The 19,488-nt window shown below is 31.9% G+C and overlaps 5 protein-coding genes across 10 annotated transcripts; 1 reads left to right on the top strand and 4 right to left on the bottom strand.

Annotated features, from left to right (window-relative positions):
* Window positions 1-333: 333 nt before the first annotated feature.
* On the bottom strand, window positions 334-4,524 carry LOC114941092 (melanization protease 1-like). 3 transcript variants are annotated; one of them, XM_029315956.2, is made up of 5 exons: window positions 3,888-4,524; window positions 3,377-3,585; window positions 1,648-1,957; window positions 1,188-1,462; window positions 334-1,031 (listed from the first exon to the last, which is right to left on the bottom strand). In XM_029315956.2, the coding sequence occupies exons 1-5, from the start codon at window positions 3,940-3,942 to the stop codon at window positions 684-686; spliced, it is 1,197 nt and encodes a 398-aa protein (XP_029171789.1). In that variant the 5' UTR covers window positions 3,943-4,524; the 3' UTR covers window positions 334-683. The 3 variants fall into 3 exon arrangements, with proteins under 3 accessions (XP_029171789.1, XP_029171797.1, XP_029171805.1); XM_029315964.2 differs by having other exon boundaries at window positions 3,377-3,567; window positions 3,888-4,523; XM_029315972.2 differs by having other exon boundaries at window positions 3,377-3,549; window positions 3,888-4,518.
* A 2,892-nt stretch (window positions 4,525-7,416) lies between these two features.
* On the bottom strand, window positions 7,417-11,254 carry LOC146720843 (CLIP domain-containing serine protease HP8-like). Its single transcript, XM_085487899.1, has 3 exons — window positions 11,024-11,254; window positions 9,031-9,456; window positions 7,417-8,814 (listed from the first exon to the last, which is right to left on the bottom strand). Exons 1-3 carry the CDS (start codon window positions 11,085-11,087, stop codon window positions 8,102-8,104), a joined length of 1,203 nt encoding a protein of 400 aa, XP_085344025.1. The 5' UTR covers window positions 11,088-11,254; the 3' UTR covers window positions 7,417-8,101.
* LOC114941135 (uncharacterized) lies at window positions 7,529-18,809 on the top strand. 4 transcript variants are annotated; one of them, XM_085487904.1, is made up of 8 exons: window positions 7,529-8,848; window positions 9,050-9,499; window positions 10,997-11,375; window positions 13,926-14,316; window positions 15,487-16,233; window positions 16,758-16,978; window positions 17,065-17,125; window positions 17,398-18,809. In XM_085487904.1, exons 6-8 carry the CDS (start codon window positions 16,877-16,879, stop codon window positions 17,604-17,606), a joined length of 372 nt encoding a protein of 123 aa, XP_085344030.1. In that variant the 5' UTR covers window positions 7,529-8,848; window positions 9,050-9,499; window positions 10,997-11,375; window positions 13,926-14,316; window positions 15,487-16,233; window positions 16,758-16,876; the 3' UTR covers window positions 17,607-18,809. The 4 variants fall into 4 exon arrangements, with proteins under 4 accessions (XP_085344030.1, XP_085344029.1, XP_085344027.1 ...); XM_085487903.1 differs by having other exon boundaries at window positions 13,926-14,320; window positions 15,483-16,233; XM_085487901.1 differs by having other exon boundaries at window positions 7,530-8,848; window positions 13,926-14,320.
* On the bottom strand, window positions 13,367-16,132 carry LOC114941126 (CLIP domain-containing serine protease HP8-like). The gene is made up of 4 exons (XM_029316020.2): window positions 15,476-16,132; window positions 15,119-15,309; window positions 14,536-14,634; window positions 13,367-14,278 (listed from the first exon to the last, which is right to left on the bottom strand). Exons 1-4 carry the CDS (start codon window positions 15,721-15,723, stop codon window positions 13,956-13,958), a joined length of 861 nt encoding a protein of 286 aa, XP_029171853.2. The 5' UTR covers window positions 15,724-16,132; the 3' UTR covers window positions 13,367-13,955.
* LOC146720842 (splicing regulator SDE2) lies at window positions 17,643-19,306 on the bottom strand. Its single transcript, XM_085487900.1, has 3 exons — window positions 19,103-19,306; window positions 17,961-18,760; window positions 17,643-17,842 (listed from the first exon to the last, which is right to left on the bottom strand). The coding sequence occupies exons 1-2, from the start codon at window positions 19,202-19,204 to the stop codon at window positions 17,969-17,971; spliced, it is 894 nt and encodes a 297-aa protein (XP_085344026.1). The 5' UTR covers window positions 19,205-19,306; the 3' UTR covers window positions 17,643-17,842; window positions 17,961-17,968.
* Window positions 19,307-19,488: the final 182 nt, after the last annotated feature.

Raw genomic sequence — 19,488 nt, 5'->3', positions numbered from 1 at the left:
CATAAGACTTAAGCAACGCATTTTTTTATGAAAAAATGATATATTATACAGAGTACAAATAACATGACATATTAATACATAAGTCGTAAATATAAGCATATCAGTTCAGCACGAAAAATAAAATGTCTATTACTCTCTCTCATTCTTTTTTCATCTAAGACACATTCATCACTCAAAAAGCATATCTTCTTATATCTATCTTATATTAATAGCATATCTATTTAACTTAAAAAATCTTTCAAGTTTTAACTAAAATAAAATTGCATCGATAGTTAGATAATCTGCTTAAAGCTAATGAAAAATAATTTAAAAAATGCAATTAATGAAAATATATTAGTAAAAAATATATATTTTTATTATTTAAAAAAATTCGTCAATATAAATGTTTTATATTTTATAAACATTAGATCATTACTTTCTCAAACATAAAAGTTTCATTCTTTACTCGCCGTTGCAATTTTATTCGTCTTCTAGCAACGTTGTTTCAAAATTAATCTTATCTATTCGTATTATTATCTCGCAAAGTTTCAATTCTCGTTTTCGTGATGATTAAAAGAGTTATTATATTTCACGCACGAGATGAATCTGAAATGTAAAACGAAAGACGTGTTTTTTTCGGATGAAAATCCATGTCTAATATGCATAATCTCTTGGAATGGATTTCGACAAAATCACGATCGATCTTAGTCCGTCATCGAGTCCAGGATCCAGTCCACGTAATGAGCGACACTTGTGTAGACTCCAGGGATGCCCGCGGTACCGCACTCCTTCACCCCGTAACTGACCACGCCGTATTGAACGATGCGAGCGTTGCCATTGTATATACCCAGAGCTTGCAGGGGTCCGCCGCTGTCCCCGAAGCAGGAATCCACGTCACGTAGACCTCCGGCGCACAATTGCTTGTGCCAAATCTGCGTCGAGCGCCTGTACGCCTCTTTGCACTGCTCGTTGGTCACCACTGGCAGCTTCGCCTGGAGAAGGTCCTGGCTACGTGGACCCGCTTCCGTCGCACCCCAGCCTGTCACTATCGCCTGTCGATCAGGAATGAGAAGATTCGAAATCGGAAGAGAATCGAGAAAATTGGGAGAGATAAATTCAGAATTGGAATATTTATTTCTAACAGCGAAAAGGATGCTTTCAAAATTATATAAGAAGATGAAGAACAAGTATGCCAAAAATTTTCTCACTTTTTTGGAGTTTAATGTTGCCGCGGTGCCGAACGGCAAGCAGATGGGTCTGACATTCTCAGGCCTGAAATCTATAGAGCTGTTCAATTTAATGAGCGCGATGTCATTTTGCAGTTTCGCTCGCGTGTATTGAGGATGATAGTAGACACTGTCCACACCGAAATCCTGAAATCTCTCGGCGCACCGGAGCTCAAGTCCATTCTCATCGTAATCGCAGTCACGATCCTTACTTATATCGTGATCTCCTACCCTGACGCCTATCAGCGCTCTGATATCTGAAATTGGACGGATTTGATTGTATGATGAAGAAGCCTGCATCGATTGTATAAGAAGCAAATAAATATTAATCTTAGTAGAGGTAATGAACAATTTATATTTATTCTTTTTTAAATTTAATTTTTTCAGTATATAAATTCAGTATAGTTAAAAAAATTTTTTTAACAAGGGTTTCTCTCTTTACCTGTTGGAAGGTTAGTGACGCAGTGAGCAGCGGTGAGGATGAATCGATTGGAGATGATGGTACCGCCGCAACGGAACTCCGGATTCGTCTTTCCGGTGTCGTATGCGATCAACGCCATCCACGGGTACTCGAAGACCCCGGTCTTGTTACCACCGACTACCCTCGTCTGGGTGAGAGGTCCGCACCTTTGATGATCCAATAGATTTAAGTTCGGATGGTTCGTCACATCCGGCAGAGATTCATCAGACACGCCAGTTTGGGGTTGCACTGTAGGTCGTCTCGTCGTTGTCGATGTCGTTGTAAGCTGTCGCTAAAAATTAATATTTAACATTAAAATAATTAACACGCTTTTTACTAGTTAGGCTCAGTAAATAATAATTAAAGAGTAACAGATGGGCAAAGAGCACGTACACGACCTTAGTGTAAAGTAGTAATAAAATAATAACAGCAATCAATTGTCAAATGTTTCGGTTATTGTTTAATCATCTTCAGTGACAAACTTTAGAATAGCAGTGATATCAGTCAAAAAACAACGATCTATCTCGATATATCAAACGGAATCGTTGTTTTATCAGTCAAAAAACAACGATCTATCTCGACATAACAAACGAAATCGTTTTTTGACCGATAAAACAACGATTCCGTTTGATATGTCGAGATAGATTGCTGTTATTACTTTATTACTACTTTACACTAAGATCGTGTACGTGCTCTTTGCTCATCTGTTACTCTTTAATTAAGATAATTAGTTAATATTCAGTTAATATTTAGTATCATAAATAAAATAGAAAAGTACGTTTGAATTTAATTTAGTTTTGCACGCAAGTGTCAACTATTTTGACACACTTTATTCGTGTTAATTAAATTATATTATTCTCGTTTACATATATTGTTGTGATCAATGATTTTACGATTTGAAAGCTTATATATTTCTTTAAAAATATGTGAAGAGATATCGAAGAAATTTCTAATTATTTCATTTGGAGAAACTTTCTTCAAGATCAAAACAAGAAGAAAATGTTTTGATTTCAAAACAATTTTTTATTTTTTTGTTATGATAATTTGTTTTTGCGCGAAATATTAACAGACATTTTCAGCCAGATTTGAATTTCAGATTTCAACGAGTGGATCTTTAACGGGGGAATCCTACCAATACAAGATCAGAATATAAAACAGGAAGTCGAGGTCGGAGAAACCTGTTTCTGCGTTATTTTCGAAGACTATCAAACGCGTCCTGCGGAACGATGACATCTTCGCGTTAATAATGCAACAACGAAATAAAACATGTATGTATAATTTAACATATCACGTAAACATAAAAAGAATAAAAACATAGAGACTCATTTGAAACTCATTAACGCTTCTTTTCGATAAAGTATGTCGATTTTTTTGACACGATTAAATAAAGAACGATCGATTCGCTCATTAATAATTTTCTAATATATCGTGAATTTGTGTCATAGAAATTAGCAATAATTTCAGATGCGAAAAGAAGGATATTCTGAAGCTCAATAACACAAAACTATTGCAATATTTGCGCGAAATCGATATATTCTGCGGTTTCCAAATGAGATCTCTATTTGTTCTACTTTTTACGATTTTTTCCTTAAAATTGAATTTGATTTTAAATGTTACTGAAATTTTTAAAAAATATTTAAAAAATTTTTAATTTAAATTAAATGCATACAATATTGACACGATTAATCAATTAGTGTAAAAGAATAATTACCTCGTTCGTACAACAAACCATCGGGTCGTTACCCTCGAAGCCGCATTGCGCGTTCCTGAGCATCTGCAAAATCTCTGACGAAAGTGGTCTCGGACTATTCCTCAGGATTGTTATGATAGGTCCACAATTACGGATGTTAATGCAAGTTTCCCCAAATTTTGGGCATGAATTCTCTGCAACAATAAGCCATTCTGCAACATTCTGCAATTCTTAATAAAACAATTTCAAATTAAATAGCTTTTTTCTAAACATAAGATTCAAGCTCAGTTTAGAAGACATTTACAGATAAATTATCGCAAAAGTATATAATTTCCAATATCTCAAATAAAATAATTAAATTCTCTGGATAGGAAAATTGGATATAAATCAAAATCACAGTTACGTTTGAAATATCATTGAAGCATTAAATTAATGCAAAATGTATTCAAAACTTTTCTTAAAACTTTATTATTAAAAATAAGGAAAAATGCATTAAATCTCCTTAAGTAATGTTCTAAAAAAAATTACTTACGTGCATTGATTGCAATTACAGCGAGGCAAAAGACGAACAATCTGATGGATATCATGTTTATATGTTTTTGTCTAACAATAATTTTAATAATGTCCAGTTCTCGTTCGTAGTTATTATTCTAAGCTCGTCTATAAGAGATTTTTCCTTCTCACTCCGAAGGTTATCGCCTGATGATAGTCTTTGAATAAAAAACTCACATTCCTCGAAGAACGTATCTAGTTCCACGCACGTTTTCCTCCGATCTGTCACTCCGAGATTGCACGAAGTCGCGTAGTAGCACGAGTCAGTCCTGAATCGATTGGAGTCAACACTCGTGGAATCATTCGCAAGAGTTGTGATCAACTAAGTCTCTCCGCTACCTGCTGAGTTTAATATAAATCGTGAAAACTGGTGGGGATATGATTATCCGGATGAACGGTCGATTGCGATTCGCTGCCGATTAGAAGAGAGTTTTGTATCGTTATTCACACACATGATTTGCATGATTTCGTGGAAATGAGAAACACCACGAGCTTTTCTTGGTAATTAAAATCGTTCTCATCCTTTTCGCGTTATCATTATTGTCCGAACTTGCTATCACACAAATTGGCAATACATTGCTTTGGAGTATTGGTGCTGTTGACACATTATACTCAGACAATAATATTTATATGTATATTTATAGAGTCAATTTTTTCTGAAGACGTCTTTGCTTGAGGAAAAACTTTGCACGTAGCAAAATTAGTAATTTTGACGTCATTTTAACATCAAATTACGTTAAACTGACGTCAAATGACTCCTATTGGTCAAAATGGCATTATTACTATTTTTGTGTTTTGATTTTAAAGTTCGTAGCAATTTTTTTTATACTGCATATTATTTATTATTTATATTTTATGTTACATTATTTTACGTTAAAGCTTTGAAAATTAATATGTATATAATTCTTAATATTGAATTTTAACAATTACTAATATTTTGTACTCTGCTATATGATTAAAAAAGTGTGCAGTCAATTTTAATTTTGTTTATTGTTTTTCTCATTAATAATTGTAGAGGGGAGAGAATTCTGTGCTATTATTAAAATTATGAAATCATAACAAAGACAGACAAATTACATATATTCAAATGTACTGATTTTAATTAATTGGCTCAGTTTGTCGGAAGTAACTTTTTATTTTTTATTTATAAAAAATTAGAATGAAAAGGTGAAGTTAGCAATTCTCAAGTCGGATGGAAATTATGCCGTCTATAAATAAGATCTGATCAAAACATAAAGAAAACTAAACAGAGGAGTCAGAAAAATTTTCACGGAAGGGTAAAACCCACGCGGAGTGAAAGGGAGATATAAGGAAAATAAAAGAAAAAGAGAAAGAAAGAGCCGGTTGAATGTTAGAATGTTATATTTTTTGTACAATTTGTTTCCGAAAATCAAAAGTAATTTTTGCTAAAAAAATAGGAATAGAATCTCTCTAATAAATTTTAAAACACTGCGAATTTTATTCTCGTTATCTTTGATTTTTATCTTTTTTCATTTAAAAATGTCTATTTTGGATTCGGATTATATTTTATACTTTTCTTTTTGCCTTTGTTTCTTCTTTTAATAACTTCTATTACTTTGTTTGATAAAACTTTCAAGTTTTATGCAATCTCTCATGTTTATCTTCCTGTTTTCATAGCAATATTACTTTATAGTATTATTTTAGTACGAATACATCAGAAAAATAGAGACTTGTTAATGAATTTATATAATGAAAATCTCACAGAATCGTGATAATCCCTATTCTAAATATAGGAATGCATAAGACATAGTTATGCATAATGTATTAATATTGTATAAATCAAGTATATAGTAAGTCAAATGTTATATCAGATATTGTATAATTAATTTAGAAAACAAGTAATGGAAAGATAGAAAAAAAACTTTAGAAAAATATATCATATAACAGTTTTATGAATTATGCCATAATGTTTAATGTATTCAAAGATTATTCTCGTTAAGAAGTTAATAATTCCATATTATTTCGCAATAAGAGAACCGAGAATCCGTGACGTCGGGATCTTGTAATTGCCGGAAATTCCCATTAACAGTGCTACGTGATTGAAAACACATGTGCATTGTTCTCTTGAGTATGCAACTTAATTTTAATTTAACCGTTATTAACGAGGAAAGTTAACAAATAGTGCCGCTACTTTCCTCTAAAGTGGTCGTCGTTAAAGGATATCCGCTATTCTTCTTCATTCACTTGTCATCCATCAGAAATAGCACGCATCGCCTTCAAGTTATCACAACTGCATGATAGCTTTCACAGAAAAGACATGGAAATCCGATTATATCCGCAAAGACGTAATCTCGTGACGTCAAAAATACATAGCTATCATCATTAAAAATATGATTATATGAATTTTTTGTATTATGAAAAAATAATGATCGATTAATCGAACACTGCGAGTTCTTGAATATTATTTCTTTAAGTTTGAGAAAAAATCACAAAATTGTATTTTTTAAAATAAAAGTTAGAAATATTTATAAATAAGTGATAATATATCTCTAAATAAAAATAATAAAAATATCAAAAATAACATTAATTATAACAATTTATATTTGGAACTATTTTATATTTCTTTATAATAATTATATATATTCATTATTTATGAAATATATAAATTCTATTTTTTTCGCTATATATTAATTGATATATTTTCTTTTTAGGAATTCTATTCCAATAACTATGCGCAATGTTTGATTAATTATTTCGCGTTAGCCTTGATAATGTTTTGCAAAATTGCGTGACGTAAAGATTACTGTAGTGCATCTATATCTATGCTGTAGTGTCATATTAATAGGTCAATTTTTTTAACAATTCGTGATAATGATAACCCCGAAAAAAATAATGAGCAAAAATCGAATATACGTAATCGTCGTCTCGATGAAATTTTAACATTTAACATTAATTGCAAGTTCTTGTCATTTTCCTCGAAAGAAAATGCAATTATTAAGAAATCAATGTTAGTTTATTAGATAAATAAAATTGTGTCAATAAGAAATGCAAATTTTACATCACAATTTGCTGATAAATTGGACGATGCTAAACATTACATTTTTTTGAGATAAATATTTATGCAAAGCAATCCAAAAGTTTATATATATAAATATAAATATTAAAATAAAAAACATTATTGAAAGAATGATAAGTGTAAAATATAATATAAAGTATATAATGTATATATAAGAAAAAAAAGTAAAATGATTATAAATATTAATATAATATACATAGAAAAAAATTTTATTTTATTTTTATCAATGCATTATTAAAAACTTAAAAAATACTTCTTTTATTATACACAGTAACGTTCTCACACTCTGACATTCTTAATATCTATTTATCGATTATTATCGATAATTAATATTGCAAAATTTGTTTTACATTTATACAATAAACTGCACTTTATTTAAATAAAACTTATAAGAGTATTTGAAAACATTATTATAAATGTAGGTATATCACCAAAAATTCAAAATGAGCAATTAACATCGCTTAACTATAAATTTCTTTCTAGCAATTGAGTATATTTATTGAATATATATAAAAGACTGACTAATTTTTCAATTCGGTCAAAGCTATTGCACCAACCTTTTATGCTAAATTATTTATGCTAAATAATTCTATTATTATGCAGTTACAATATTGAGTAACATTTGTCTCATTGATGCATAACACATTTAAGTATCACGATAAAAAATTTATTTCGATGCATTATTTCTTCATTAATTTCGTCGAAAAAAAGTTTGAACACAATTCTTTATATATTATATTCTATTTTAATAAGATCGAATATGAATTTAAATCTTTTTAGGTCTTCTAATTAAATCTATTAACACAACTTTTCTTATATTTCAGAAATACATTGATTTTTGTTTCATTGATGCATAACACATTTAAGTATCACAATAAAAAATTTATTCCGATGCATTTTCTTCATTAATTTCGTCGAAAAAAATTTGAACACAATTCTTTATACATTATGTTCTATTTTAATAAGATGGAATATGAATTTAAATCTTTTTAGGTCTTCTAATTAAATCTACTAACACAACTTTTCTTATATTTCAGAAATACATTGATTTTTCGCAAATTCTTATTCCACCTTCAATCTAAAATCTCTCGGAAGAGTCTTGGGAGCGATATTCAGAGAGAGAAAGAGAGAACTGATCATCTTATATAATGTTCACATTACGGCCTCAGTTTACTAACGATCCAAGGGACGAAGTCTGCCACCCTGGTGTAGACACCTGGCCAACCCTGCATGCCGCAGGGTGACGGTCCAAAGGACACGACGCCCACGGCGGCCCATCTTCCGGTACCATCGGCGATCCTCTCGACGGCCATGAGGGGACCGCCCGAGTCACCCCGACACGAGTCCTTGCCCTTCTGACCTCCCGCGCAAATCTGCCCGTAACCGAGGCGAACACCAGCATTGCTGTAGGTCTGATCGCATTGTTCCTTGTCCGCCAACGGCAAAGCCAGCTTCAGCTTGACGTTGGACGCCGAGCGAGTCTCCGTCTTGCCCCAACCGGCCACGACGAGTCTACCCTCGAGCGACGTGTTGGACGGCAGGCAGATGGGCTTGATGAAGGTGGTGAACGTGACGTCACGGGTCAGACGCAGCAGCGCGATGTCGTAGCGCTGGTCCCGCGACTGCGGCCTGTACTCCTCATGAGCGATTTGCTCCTCCACGCCCACGGTGACCGGATCGTCCGCGCACACCATGCTGTCCTCGCTATCCTGAATGCAATCCCTCTCGGTGTCGGTGTTGTACTCACCCAGACGGACGCTGGTCAGCCGCCAGTTGGGCGGAAGATCCTTGCCCTTGATGCAATGCGCGGCGGTGAGGACGTAGCGCTTGCTGATCAGGACACCGCCGCAAGCTGTCGTCCTGCCGTTGGCTGTAACGTCGTTCGAACAATATTTCATGAGATTGTAATTTATAGATACGTTTGCGATGCTACCCTAACAACACATGTGTCTAAAACACGTTCAGAAGGAGGATGTAAAATATCCTTTGGATGTCCTCTGAACGACTTTTGGACGTCCTGTGCTGTTAGGGATACGATCGATTGTGTGTAGTATAATTGATATTTGAATGTTTTCTCTCCACTCACGTTTCTGATACTCCAACAGGACCATCCAAGGAAACTCGTCGAGTTCGGTACGTTCACCACCCACTATTCTCTGAGACAGATCCCGGCCGCAATCGCTCGGCAGCAACGGATTGTCGGCTAAATAAACCTGGATGTTCTGAGTAGGCTGCGGGGTAGGTGGCTGCTGATTCGATCCCGGAGATTCTGGCCTGGGATTCGTCTGGGTGCCCGGACGAGTGTTGACATTATTATTATTATTATTCGCATTGGCATTGCCTATGCAGCACACTAGTGGATTCATGCCTTCGAAGCCGCAGTGATTGCGCCTCAGATAGGCGATCGCTTGCTCGCGAGATTGCTGCAGGATGCTGGCCACTACCGGGCATTCGCGTGCAAGGATACATGAGCCCGTCTGACCGTCAACTCTGCAATCGGTCGGCGAGCTTTCTGTCTCAGAAATCAAAATGAGAAAGTTATTTTTTGAAAAAAGGTATCTATGCAATTCATTTTTTGTATTAACATTATTTTAATCGTAAAAAATTATTTTTAAATTAAAAAAAAAATATATATATATATATAATCAATTTGTTGCGCATATATTAACATTATAATCGATGAGAAAAGCAACGATTCCGCATTAATGGTCTGCGCAGAAAGTCTTTTTGAATTGAGTATTAGTTTTGCATAATCGCATCGCTTCATTAATACATGTTTTTCTACAACTTTTAGCCATCTAGCAATATATTTATATCATTTATCCAAGAATTTCTAGTTTTTTTTAGTCAAACGTTTTTTTGCATAATTTAATATTCTATAATGTAATAAATACTATATAAATATTAATTGTAAACATAAAACTGTGCTATATTTATGATAAACTTATTGATATTATTTAATTTATGAAATTTATTTATTTGATAATATAAAGTTGATTATTAATTAATTATTCTTTATGATGATGAACACGTACACATATATGCGTACATTAATATTATATATGTATATCTGTATTATCTTTGAATAATCCGAGAAATATTTATAAATCTGCGTCTATCCTGAGATTTATCGATTCGCAGAATCAGATAAAGCTGATCTCACAGCTGTTCTTCCGTCACTTCCGTTGATATACGTGTTTCCTGACTTTTGTTTTAGTCATTATAATTAAATGATGTAACGCAAAATAATGCCGCATACGAATGTAATCGATGGGAAACCAGCATCTAGCCTTTGTTTTCGCCGAAGCGCGTCATAAATTGATAACTAATAATGTCGCGAACCCGGATAATCACGTTTCGCGATAATTAAACTTCCATCAGTGATTGAAACTAAATGTGAAATAAATAATTATTATAAAGTTTAAGTTATATATTTTATATATACATTAGGTCGACCTTGAATATGATCAACGCTTTGGTTTTTTTTTCATTGCGCACGTTAAGTAAAAAAGTAGAAGACGAAAATTATTAAAGAAATATTAAAATTATAATTTATAATATAAGTAAACATGTATGTTATAAATTGGAAGATTTTACATAATATCTAATTTGTTGTAAATTGGAATTATAATTAATTTCAACGTCGTCTCTTGATAACAAAAAACCGCGTGATAATTATATACTTTTGAAAAGACTTTCAGATTTTAGTCTATGTATAACATCAAACAATACGTGAACTCTACTCTTTATTAAATTCCTGTTTTTTTTAACTTTATTTACCGTAAACTGACTTTATTGAGTCATCAAAAACCTTGATGAAACAACTCGAGTCACTCTTGATCCTACCTTTTTAAAGCTCCCTCATATATAACATATATTTAAATAACATTTATAGACAGGAAGATTGAAACATCTTCTATATGAACATGTCTTTATATCTTCAATATTTTCTAGAGAATTTGAAAAAATATGTGAAAGAATTAAATAAACTTTAATTACAGCCTTCGGCTATTTTTCCTGGATTATCATCAACATTCTTTCTTATGTTTCAGAGTACATTTTAAGGAAGCTATACTTACGCGCATTGATACCGATGATCACCAATGTCAGCAACTTGAGGGACATCGAAACCGACCTCGACATCCTTGGTGAATTATTCAACTCTTCAATTTATCAACAAAAATACCGAGAGACAATCACAGCACACTTTGACAACGAGAACTCGCCCGATTTCGCGCAGCTCCTTCCGTTTTATGCCTTTGTACCGAAGATCAGGACACCAACTGACGTTGATGCCCATGATAAAGTGACCGGAGCCAGGGTCAACAACTGTCCCCACCACCACTGTCAACAAGCTTCGCCTAGCTAATTAGCAGGGGCGGATTAGCCGAGGAGAATCATCGGAAAATTCGTGCGTTTATCACACAATTGGTATGAAATATACTTGAAAAAAGAAAAAATATTATATTTATAGTATATTAGAATAATTATATTATATTAGTATAATATTTTAGATATCATGATTCTTTTTTATATAAATCAGAATCGCAGTGACAGATGTGATTTATTTGAGGACGATATTAAAATTAACAACATTCATATTAATGTCTCGATATTATAACTTTTACAGCCGTGAAATGATCGGGACTTTCCCTATATATCAATATTTTTATATTCATAGACCAGTTTGCTCCTGCTTTATAAATTAGCCAATGGCGATTTCCTCATCGCTCTTTCTTGCTTTCTTGTCGGAGCCACATTTAAAGACTAGTAATTTTTATTCCTATACATAATTGTCAAAAAATAGTAGCTAAAATATTATAGTTATTTTTTCTATTTATAATGTTAATATATATATATATATATATATATATATATATATATATAAACAACTACAGTTTCATATATACTTTTAATATTATCTATATAAATTTTAGTAAAATAATAAAGAACTGGAACAAATTAATTGATAATTAATTTATTCCAGTTCTTTATTGATTTGCCATAATTTTAACATATGAAATAAATATATGAAATTGGCGTATCTTGGAAGGTTCGAAAATTCTATGAAACCTGAAAATATTTAAGTGAATCTAGTAATTATTTTTTTTCTTTTTTTTCTTCTGCGACATACAGATTTTAGAGAACCTGTTTGCTCGCGAATTCATGGTGTTAATAACAAATTATGAATTCGAGGAAACCGTCTTGATGTCATCAAGCTCACCATCGATGAATTCGCGAACGTGGAATGGATCTCTCAATGTAAACAAACGTAGATTTTTCTATCAACTTCATTATATGAAGTCATCAATAATTCTCGGCCGAGTCGAAGTAGCAATTTAATATCTTAATTTACGTACGCGTTATCTCATAATTTGCAATCTGTATAGCATAATGCAAAGTATGTTATAGTATATATACTCGCAAAAAACTTTAGAGAATGCGCATATGCATATTTATCAATTATATAAAACTGTAAAGTTTGTTCATACACTTTAGAAACCGCATTAATGTTGATATTAATCATATAGCTCAATATTCTACAATATATATATTATATACATGTATATGTATATATAATTCTTCGTCACACTAAGAAGCTTTATCATGCATTCTATATAAAAATCCACATAGGAAGCATTTCAAAATACGCGGAAAAGATTATATCGAATATACCAGAGACATTTTAAATTCCAACTCATTGTATATTTCCAACACTAATGTCATATTTAATTATCACCGTTGCATGCGCTTCCGCGAAAAAATGAATCAATCTTTGAGAAAAGAAAAAAAACCAAAGCTCTTTGTAAATGTTGCGTGCGTGACCGAGTATAATCCAGGTCATGCGATGCCAAACGGGATATCCCGACTTCTTCGTGTTATTAATTATGACGAATCTCAAAGCAAATAAGCATTGGATATCGCGATTTGTACGAAGATGCATTGGCGCCGCGATGGGGATGCAAGGCAGTGCATTTGCACCCCCTGGCTCTGTTCTATAAAATAAATGGGGAAGCAACAGAGAAAATATTTAGTAAAAAAATCATGTAATATAGAATAATAGCGATTATAATTTTTTTAATTGAACAAAAATGTGATGGTTAAATATAACTATTTGCAATTGTAAAACTACAATTCTTTAACTATATTAACAGATCTGCAATATAAAAATTAGAATTTTTCAATTATTAGTGCATCTTTATTAAGATTCAATAAATAACATAAATGATGTTAACAATAATATAATTATAAACTGGGAAAAAAACTTTCCAGTGCATCCTCTTTTGGGTGCACCTCCCTAAAAATAATTCTGCCCGCGCCCATGCGAAGATGCTTTTCAATTTGAGTAAATATATATACCATATATATATATATATATATATATATATATATATATTTAAATTGATTTGCATAGAAGTAAATTCTAGCAGTAGAATATTTAGATTTAACGTCTAATTTATTATTCCCACGTGGCTTACTAATCAATGATCTGCATAAATAATTAAATAATTGGATAATTGCAAAGATTTAGCAAAAGCAAGATTACGGGTTTCTTATTGAATTTGATTTCTACAGTCGACTTTCAAGGATAATTGCTTTCGATCGAACGTTTACAGAATTGAGAAAATTCTGTAGTTTTTCTTTTGATTTGATTTTTATTAGCTGTATATGTATCTACAAGATAACACGATTTTCTTTGTCAATTTTTATTCTTACACTTGACTCTTTAATTATAATTTATCTCTTAATAACACAGCGTGTCTAGTAATAGGTATCTAACAACCAAAGCAATTTTCGCATGTTTAAAATAATTAATGCCAAGAATTCTCATTAATTATACATACGAGATATCTTGATGAAATTATTGTCGCGACGATCCTAAATAAAATTATTCTAAATAGGAAATTCTTTCATTTTTATCAATGAAATGAAAAACTTGCCAAACGAACTAACTTCGAATTTTGTTTTCACTGTAATTAGGACGACTCGAACGATCCCGTCTGAGCTCTTTCACGGCTGAATGTGATCCAGAATCCATGTGGTATACGCAGCGACCTTGCTGTAGATGGCGGGTGTCCTGGAGGCGCCGCAGGCCTTCGCACCAAAGGAAACGATGCCGATCAAGTAGTACCTAGGTCCGTCATGGCTTAGCACCTTCATTAAGGGTCCTCCGCTGTCACCACCGCAAGAATCCTCGCCTATGATACCGCCTACGCACATCTGGTTCTGCTCCGACATCTCAGCGAAGTTGCCTAATACTGATTGCAAACACTTGTCCATTTCGACGACCGGCACCTTGAGCGTCTGCAGGATCGTGCTGGGCTGCGGGTCGTCTACAATTTAACGAAATGCAAAATTTAAATTGAAATAGGCAAGTACGTTACTCAAGCGATTTAAATGTAAATCCAAGAACTTGCATCAAATGATTCTCAAAAAATATTTTGGTTTACTTTGAACCCTCTTCAATGACTAAAAAAGAAAGAGAAAAGAGAGTATTTATTATATAAGAATATATTTTAATACAGTTAAAGTGATGCAAATAGAGAAATATTAAATATCTATCAATTTAGATTTAGGCAAAGTATCTTACTGATATCGTATATCCCCCAACCGGCGACTTCTGCCGTTTCGCCAGCAAAGTTTTTCACCAGAAGTTCACCGTACAACATACATATCGGCATCACGAATTCTGTATTTAGATTACAACAGATTATTATTTTTTTTTAATAAACTTATTTTTACCTGTTAGCTAAAATTTTTATAATGAAAATAAATCGGATGAACATCACGTGGCAATTTTCTTTTATTAACTTTATAAATCAAACATTTCTTAATAAATTAAATTTTGTGATTCAATTTTTCATATATAATTATTATATATTTTTAAATATTTATATCTTCCAAATTTTATATTTAAAAATGTACCACCAGGCAAAATTATAATTTTTGTGTTATATTTAAGAATTCGATCAAACTTAATTCAAGAACCTATTATAGTACTTATATTTAATTAAATTAATATTTAAAGAATTTAAATAGATAATTTTTCTCGGAAAAAATTTTAAAAGACGAAATTTATTCATCCATTAATCGATTGGTCTAGTCGGTTAATTAACTAAATATAAAGATAGATCTTTATAATAAAATAAACATTGATTTATTTGTATACTCACCGTTGTAAACTGCCGGGTGATCCAATCGTATTAAAGCTATATCATTCTTGAATACGGGCTTATTATAATCTTTGTGAATGATGATCAATTTCGGTGAGAAATCTTGCACCGGCTCCGCGCAAAATTCGCGTTCACAATCGATGTCAGTCAGGGTGTTGTGCTCGCCCAAACGAACTCCACCGACTTTGAAACTTAAAGAGATATATGCTTTATTACATGTAGTATACAAAAATTGTAATAAATTAATAATTATAAAAACACCAATTAAAAAATATTTTTTATTATAAAAAATTTGCTTGACTTTTAATCTTATATTTTTTTCTTTTAACTACAACTATATATCTATTGTTTACATACTTTTCAGGCAGATTCATCACGCAGTGAGCTGCAGTGATAACGTGTAGCTTATTGATCAAGGTGCCGCCGCATCTGTAGCTCAAATCGGGGGCACCAGGATTGCCATATCCTATTCTCGCGATCCAAGGATACGCGCCTAGGCTGGCATTTTTACCACCGATAATACGATCGCTGTTGGAGATGCCGCACTTCCTGTGCTCCAGTAACGACCAGCTGGGATGTTTAGTCACATCGGCTACGCGGATCATTAAATTCACTATAGTACCGCACTTTTATAATGTGGAAATATATTTCAAAATTATTAATAAAATTTGGTTCAGAAAAGTTTACTTATTCCGCGAAAGATTGGGTATATAAATCTTATATTTATTCGAAATAAAATTGTATTTATAGAATATATTTCTCTCTCTCTCTCTCTCTGGAAATTCTTTGCGTTTATATAATTATATTTTTTCAATTCTTCATAAATATTTTATCAAATTTTTTTGCAGATACTGCTTTTGTAGAATGCGCTGCAAATTATTTTTGAAAGAAGAGTTACAGTTGCTATCTTTAATTAACTTTTGTATAATGTGTGATATGTTTGATATTTCTTATAATATATATAATATATAGGGTATATATATTAGTTTATTGAGAAGGTTTAATTATATATAGAAAACTTACTGGAAAATGTTATGGAAATACCGTAAAAAAGTATAAAATTCCATAATAAATGTCGCATCCTGCTTGAAAGCTGGAAACAAGCAAGCAATCAAGTGGGTTTTTTTACTTATTCACACGTAAAACTGTAAACAAAAAATTATAAATAGCTGAATTTATATGATTGTTAACTCTTATGTCATTTTATCAATATTTGGCATTTCGAAATTACTTATTCTTACCGAAAATCACAGCGGCACAAAAAACTATGCACCAGAATCCTCGTCTGACAAGTGTTACGCTCTATAACTACGTACAGTAGCTATCGCTTAATTCGCTTTAATCTTCTCTATGCCCGTACAACCTTATCTCTACCGTAACAAAATGTGCATTACGGCTTTGCCGATAGATCTTTATAATTGACTGCTAGTCTGGCTTATAATATAAACTCAATACATCGATTTGCTAATTTTTTTCGCGAAACGAATTATATCTTATATATTTCTATGAAAAAATACCAAATCTTTTTTCAATTATTTATTATATGTATTATTAAAGTATATTTATTTTATATTTTTAAATTTAATATATTTAATATATTAACTATTTATCTAATTAGTTTTGTTACATATTTTTAAAGGTATTAAATAAAATGTGAACGTCTATCCTATCGTATACGAATTTGCTGTCAAATGTCAACGTGGGATTCTGTTAAGCAAATCACCGGATGTTAAGGAACAGTGATCGGAATCTGATAAAATGACTTTCCTAAGTAAAACTTCTGCATCCTCACCATCCCTGAATTTAAACAAAATTCATACGAAATTAAAAATTTGTAACGACACGTCAATCGCTGAAAAGGTAAATATCGCTTCAGATACAATGAAAATTATAAAGTAAATTGAGATGTAAAAAAATGCGATTTAATAATTTCGTCAATATTTCAGACGAAGTTTTGCAAAACTTGCTGTAAACCTTGTCATATTTGCCCGCGAATTCTTGCAAAATGTAAGTACTGTACGTATTATATTTTAATATCTTTATATGAATGTTAATATTTTATTCTTAAAAAAAACCTAAACAAGAGTGTCTCTAATTTAAATGTCTTTCTCCTAATTTTTAAAAGTATTCTCACATTTTATTATTTTTACCGTTTATATCTTTATATTTATTTTATATTTACATTTATTGATTTACTTTTATAATTAAACAGTTTTTACAGGATACATTATTTTCATTTGACAATGAAATTTACAAGTAATTCTTAATAAATATTACAGATAAAGCACAGTTACAGATGTGGCGAAGGTATGGAAAAAGCGATAATTTTGTTCTTATTGGTGCAAAGTGTATCATGGAATTCTATCGATGGACGAATGAAAATCATTTCTTAAAATCGATCGTCGCATCAGCGATTTTATTCGCAATCGGAATAAAACTCACTGGAGAAATGAACGCTTGGAATTTATCACAGACTGTTGGTCGATAGAATCGAGTCTTCGAAGAAATTCAGGTACCTTAAAAATTTATTTAATATAATTTATTAGTCATAAAAAAAACAACAGAATTCCTTGATCTCCTATTTATAAATCTATATTATTTATTAATATATATTCGAAATCCTTTATTGAATCTGCCACATTTCTAGCAATAGAATGGCTTCTTCCAAAAAATGGATCCTTTCGATGGCATATAATAATGCTGTGAAACATAATCATCTTAAACCTAGAAGAGACATAAATAATATAATTAAAAATATAATAGAAATAAAATATAATTAAAAATGATCTTGTTTTATCATTTTTAATTATTTTTTTAAGTTAATATTTATTCTATTACATACTATTATATCTAAACAGTAACTTCTTTCCTAGAATCAGATTGGTCTTCAGGACTGTCTGTAGAATTGACAATACATTTTGCATCCACTGACTCATTACTTGAGACTTTATCATTGCTCTCATTATCAGTCGATGACTCGGAATGTTCGCTTCCCACTTTCTCGGTGCTTTCACTGATTTTTGAAGCATTGTCACTGGAATTTCCACTGTCAATCGACAGTGTTTGTTGCTCTGCTTTATCTTTTGTTACCGATGTGTTATTTCCATCACTGTCATTGTCATCTTCTGAAGTATCCTCAAATTCATCGGAATCAATCTCGAAATCCAGTATAGTCTTGCGTTTATTTGGTTGATCATCTCCTTTCAATTTCCTCTTAACACTTGACATGGTAGCAGCTTTGAAACCTTCCTCGACCGCATCTTCGACTTTCTCAGGTAAGTCAGCTCTCTCCTGTTCATAACGCTGATCTCTGAACTCGTGTCTCGGTTCAGCGCACAGTTTCTCAAGCTTCTTCTTTTTGCGCTCCTCTGCCTCATCGTGTCTCTTGGTCTGCTTCTCGATCCAAGCCTTCAGTCTCTTCTCCTCGTTTATGTCGCGCAATCTACGACCGCTCAGGTCTCTGCAAGCTTCGCGATTCGTGGTTTTCTCTATCTGTGCACCTATCGCCCGTAACATGGAACCGAAACCACCTTTGCCACCCAACAGTCTTGGGACAACAGTTGCGTAGCCATTTGAGCAGATATCGTCCTTTTGCATAAGTCGGCCATTATATTCGATGTAATACTGATCACACAAAAGCCCCTAAAAATAATAACAATTAATTCATGTCTGATATTCCATAATTAATTCATGTCTGATGTTCTATAAATATATAAATAAATGAATATATTATGAATTGTAAATAAATAAGAATGATAAATAAATGAATATATTATGATTGTCACATAATGACTAACAATAGGTTTTGAATGAACAATTATGAAAATATCGACTAAAATATCAAGTTTCAATTATATAGATTAAAATATTTATTAACCTCGTATCAGTTTGTGAAAAAAAATCAAGAAGAATTTTTAGGAAATGGTAAAGAGAGATTTGAAGAAAATTTTAGGTTATAATTTTGAGGTTAGTTTCACGACTTACCGTTTGTTTTTCGACTAATTGAGACAATTCATGAACTGTTATAGGCGTGTCACTTTTAAAAACGCATTTCACGGATGCACCTGCGATTTTTACGTTCAACATTTTTGCTCGAAACGTACAAAATTTGCTTTTTGTAGAGAATCCTCAAGTCTGAATTACACTTCTTCACGAATTTGTCGATTTGTCCAACATATGATTTCTAATTTCCTATAGAAGAGCTTGAATTCTAGTGATTTTAACTAGTAACATCTTGGGATCCACAAACAAAAATTAGACTTTCTTTTTTTTATTTTAATTATATATAATCTGATTTAATTATAAAATGTTTAAACATTATAAAATACATTTTTGAATATTTATCTACATTTTTTAGTAAAAAAAAATAA

Source organism: Nylanderia fulva, unplaced genomic scaffold (genome assembly GCF_048542155.1).
Source record: "Nylanderia fulva isolate GAGA-0341 unplaced genomic scaffold, ASM4854215v1 Scaffold6, whole genome shotgun sequence".
NCBI classification, from domain to species: domain Eukaryota; kingdom Metazoa; phylum Arthropoda; class Insecta; order Hymenoptera; family Formicidae; genus Nylanderia; species Nylanderia fulva.
The sequence above is the reverse complement of the archived record's forward strand: the minus strand, read 5'-3'. Positions and strand labels throughout refer to the sequence as shown.

Excerpts from the sequence above, each read along its gene's own strand:
- LOC114941092 (XM_029315956.2), bottom strand. The coding sequence starts at position 3,942 with ATGATATCCATCAGATTGTTCGTCTTTTGCCTCGCTGTAATTGCAATC. Across the intron at positions 1,463-1,647 it reads CGTCACTAACCTTCCAACAG|ATATCAGAGCGCTGATAGGC; the intron begins GTAAAGAGAGAA and ends GTCCAATTTCAG. Across the intron at positions 1,032-1,187 it reads CAACATTAAACTCCAAAAAA|GCGATAGTGACAGGCTGGGG; the intron begins GTGAGAAAATTT and ends CCTGATCGACAG.
- LOC146720843 (XM_085487899.1), bottom strand. The coding sequence starts at position 11,087 with ATGTCGAGGTCGGTTTCGATGTCCCTCAAGTTGCTGACATTGGTGATC. Across the intron at positions 9,457-11,023 it reads GATCATCGGTATCAATGCGC|AAAGCTCGCCGACCGATTGC; the intron begins GTAAGTATAGCT and ends TTTCTGAGACAG. Across the intron at positions 8,815-9,030 it reads CCTGTTGGAGTATCAGAAAC|CCAACGGCAGGACGACAGCT; the intron begins GTGAGTGGAGAG and ends ACGACGTTACAG.
- LOC114941126 (XM_029316020.2), bottom strand. The coding sequence starts at position 15,723 with ATGATCCGCGTAGCCGATGTGACTAAACATCCCAGCTGGTCGTTACTG. Across the intron at positions 15,310-15,475 it reads GTGATGAATCTGCCTGAAAA|TTTCAAAGTCGGTGGAGTTC; the intron begins GTATGTAAACAA and ends TATCTCTTTAAG. Across the intron at positions 14,279-14,535 it reads TTGGGGGATATACGATATCA|ACGACCCGCAGCCCAGCACG; the intron begins GTAAGATACTTT and ends GTTAAATTGTAG.
- LOC114941135 (XM_085487904.1), top strand. The coding sequence starts at position 16,877 with ATGACTTTCCTAAGTAAAACTTCTGCATCCTCACCATCCCTGAATTTA. Across the intron at positions 16,979-17,064 it reads ACACGTCAATCGCTGAAAAG|ACGAAGTTTTGCAAAACTTG; the intron begins GTAAATATCGCT and ends TCAATATTTCAG. Across the intron at positions 17,126-17,397 it reads CCCGCGAATTCTTGCAAAAT|ATAAAGCACAGTTACAGATG; the intron begins GTAAGTACTGTA and ends TAAATATTACAG.
- LOC146720842 (XM_085487900.1), bottom strand. The coding sequence starts at position 19,204 with ATGTTGAACGTAAAAATCGCAGGTGCATCCGTGAAATGCGTTTTTAAA. Across the intron at positions 18,761-19,102 it reads AATTAGTCGAAAAACAAACG|GGGCTTTTGTGTGATCAGTA; the intron begins GTAAGTCGTGAA and ends TATTATTTTTAG.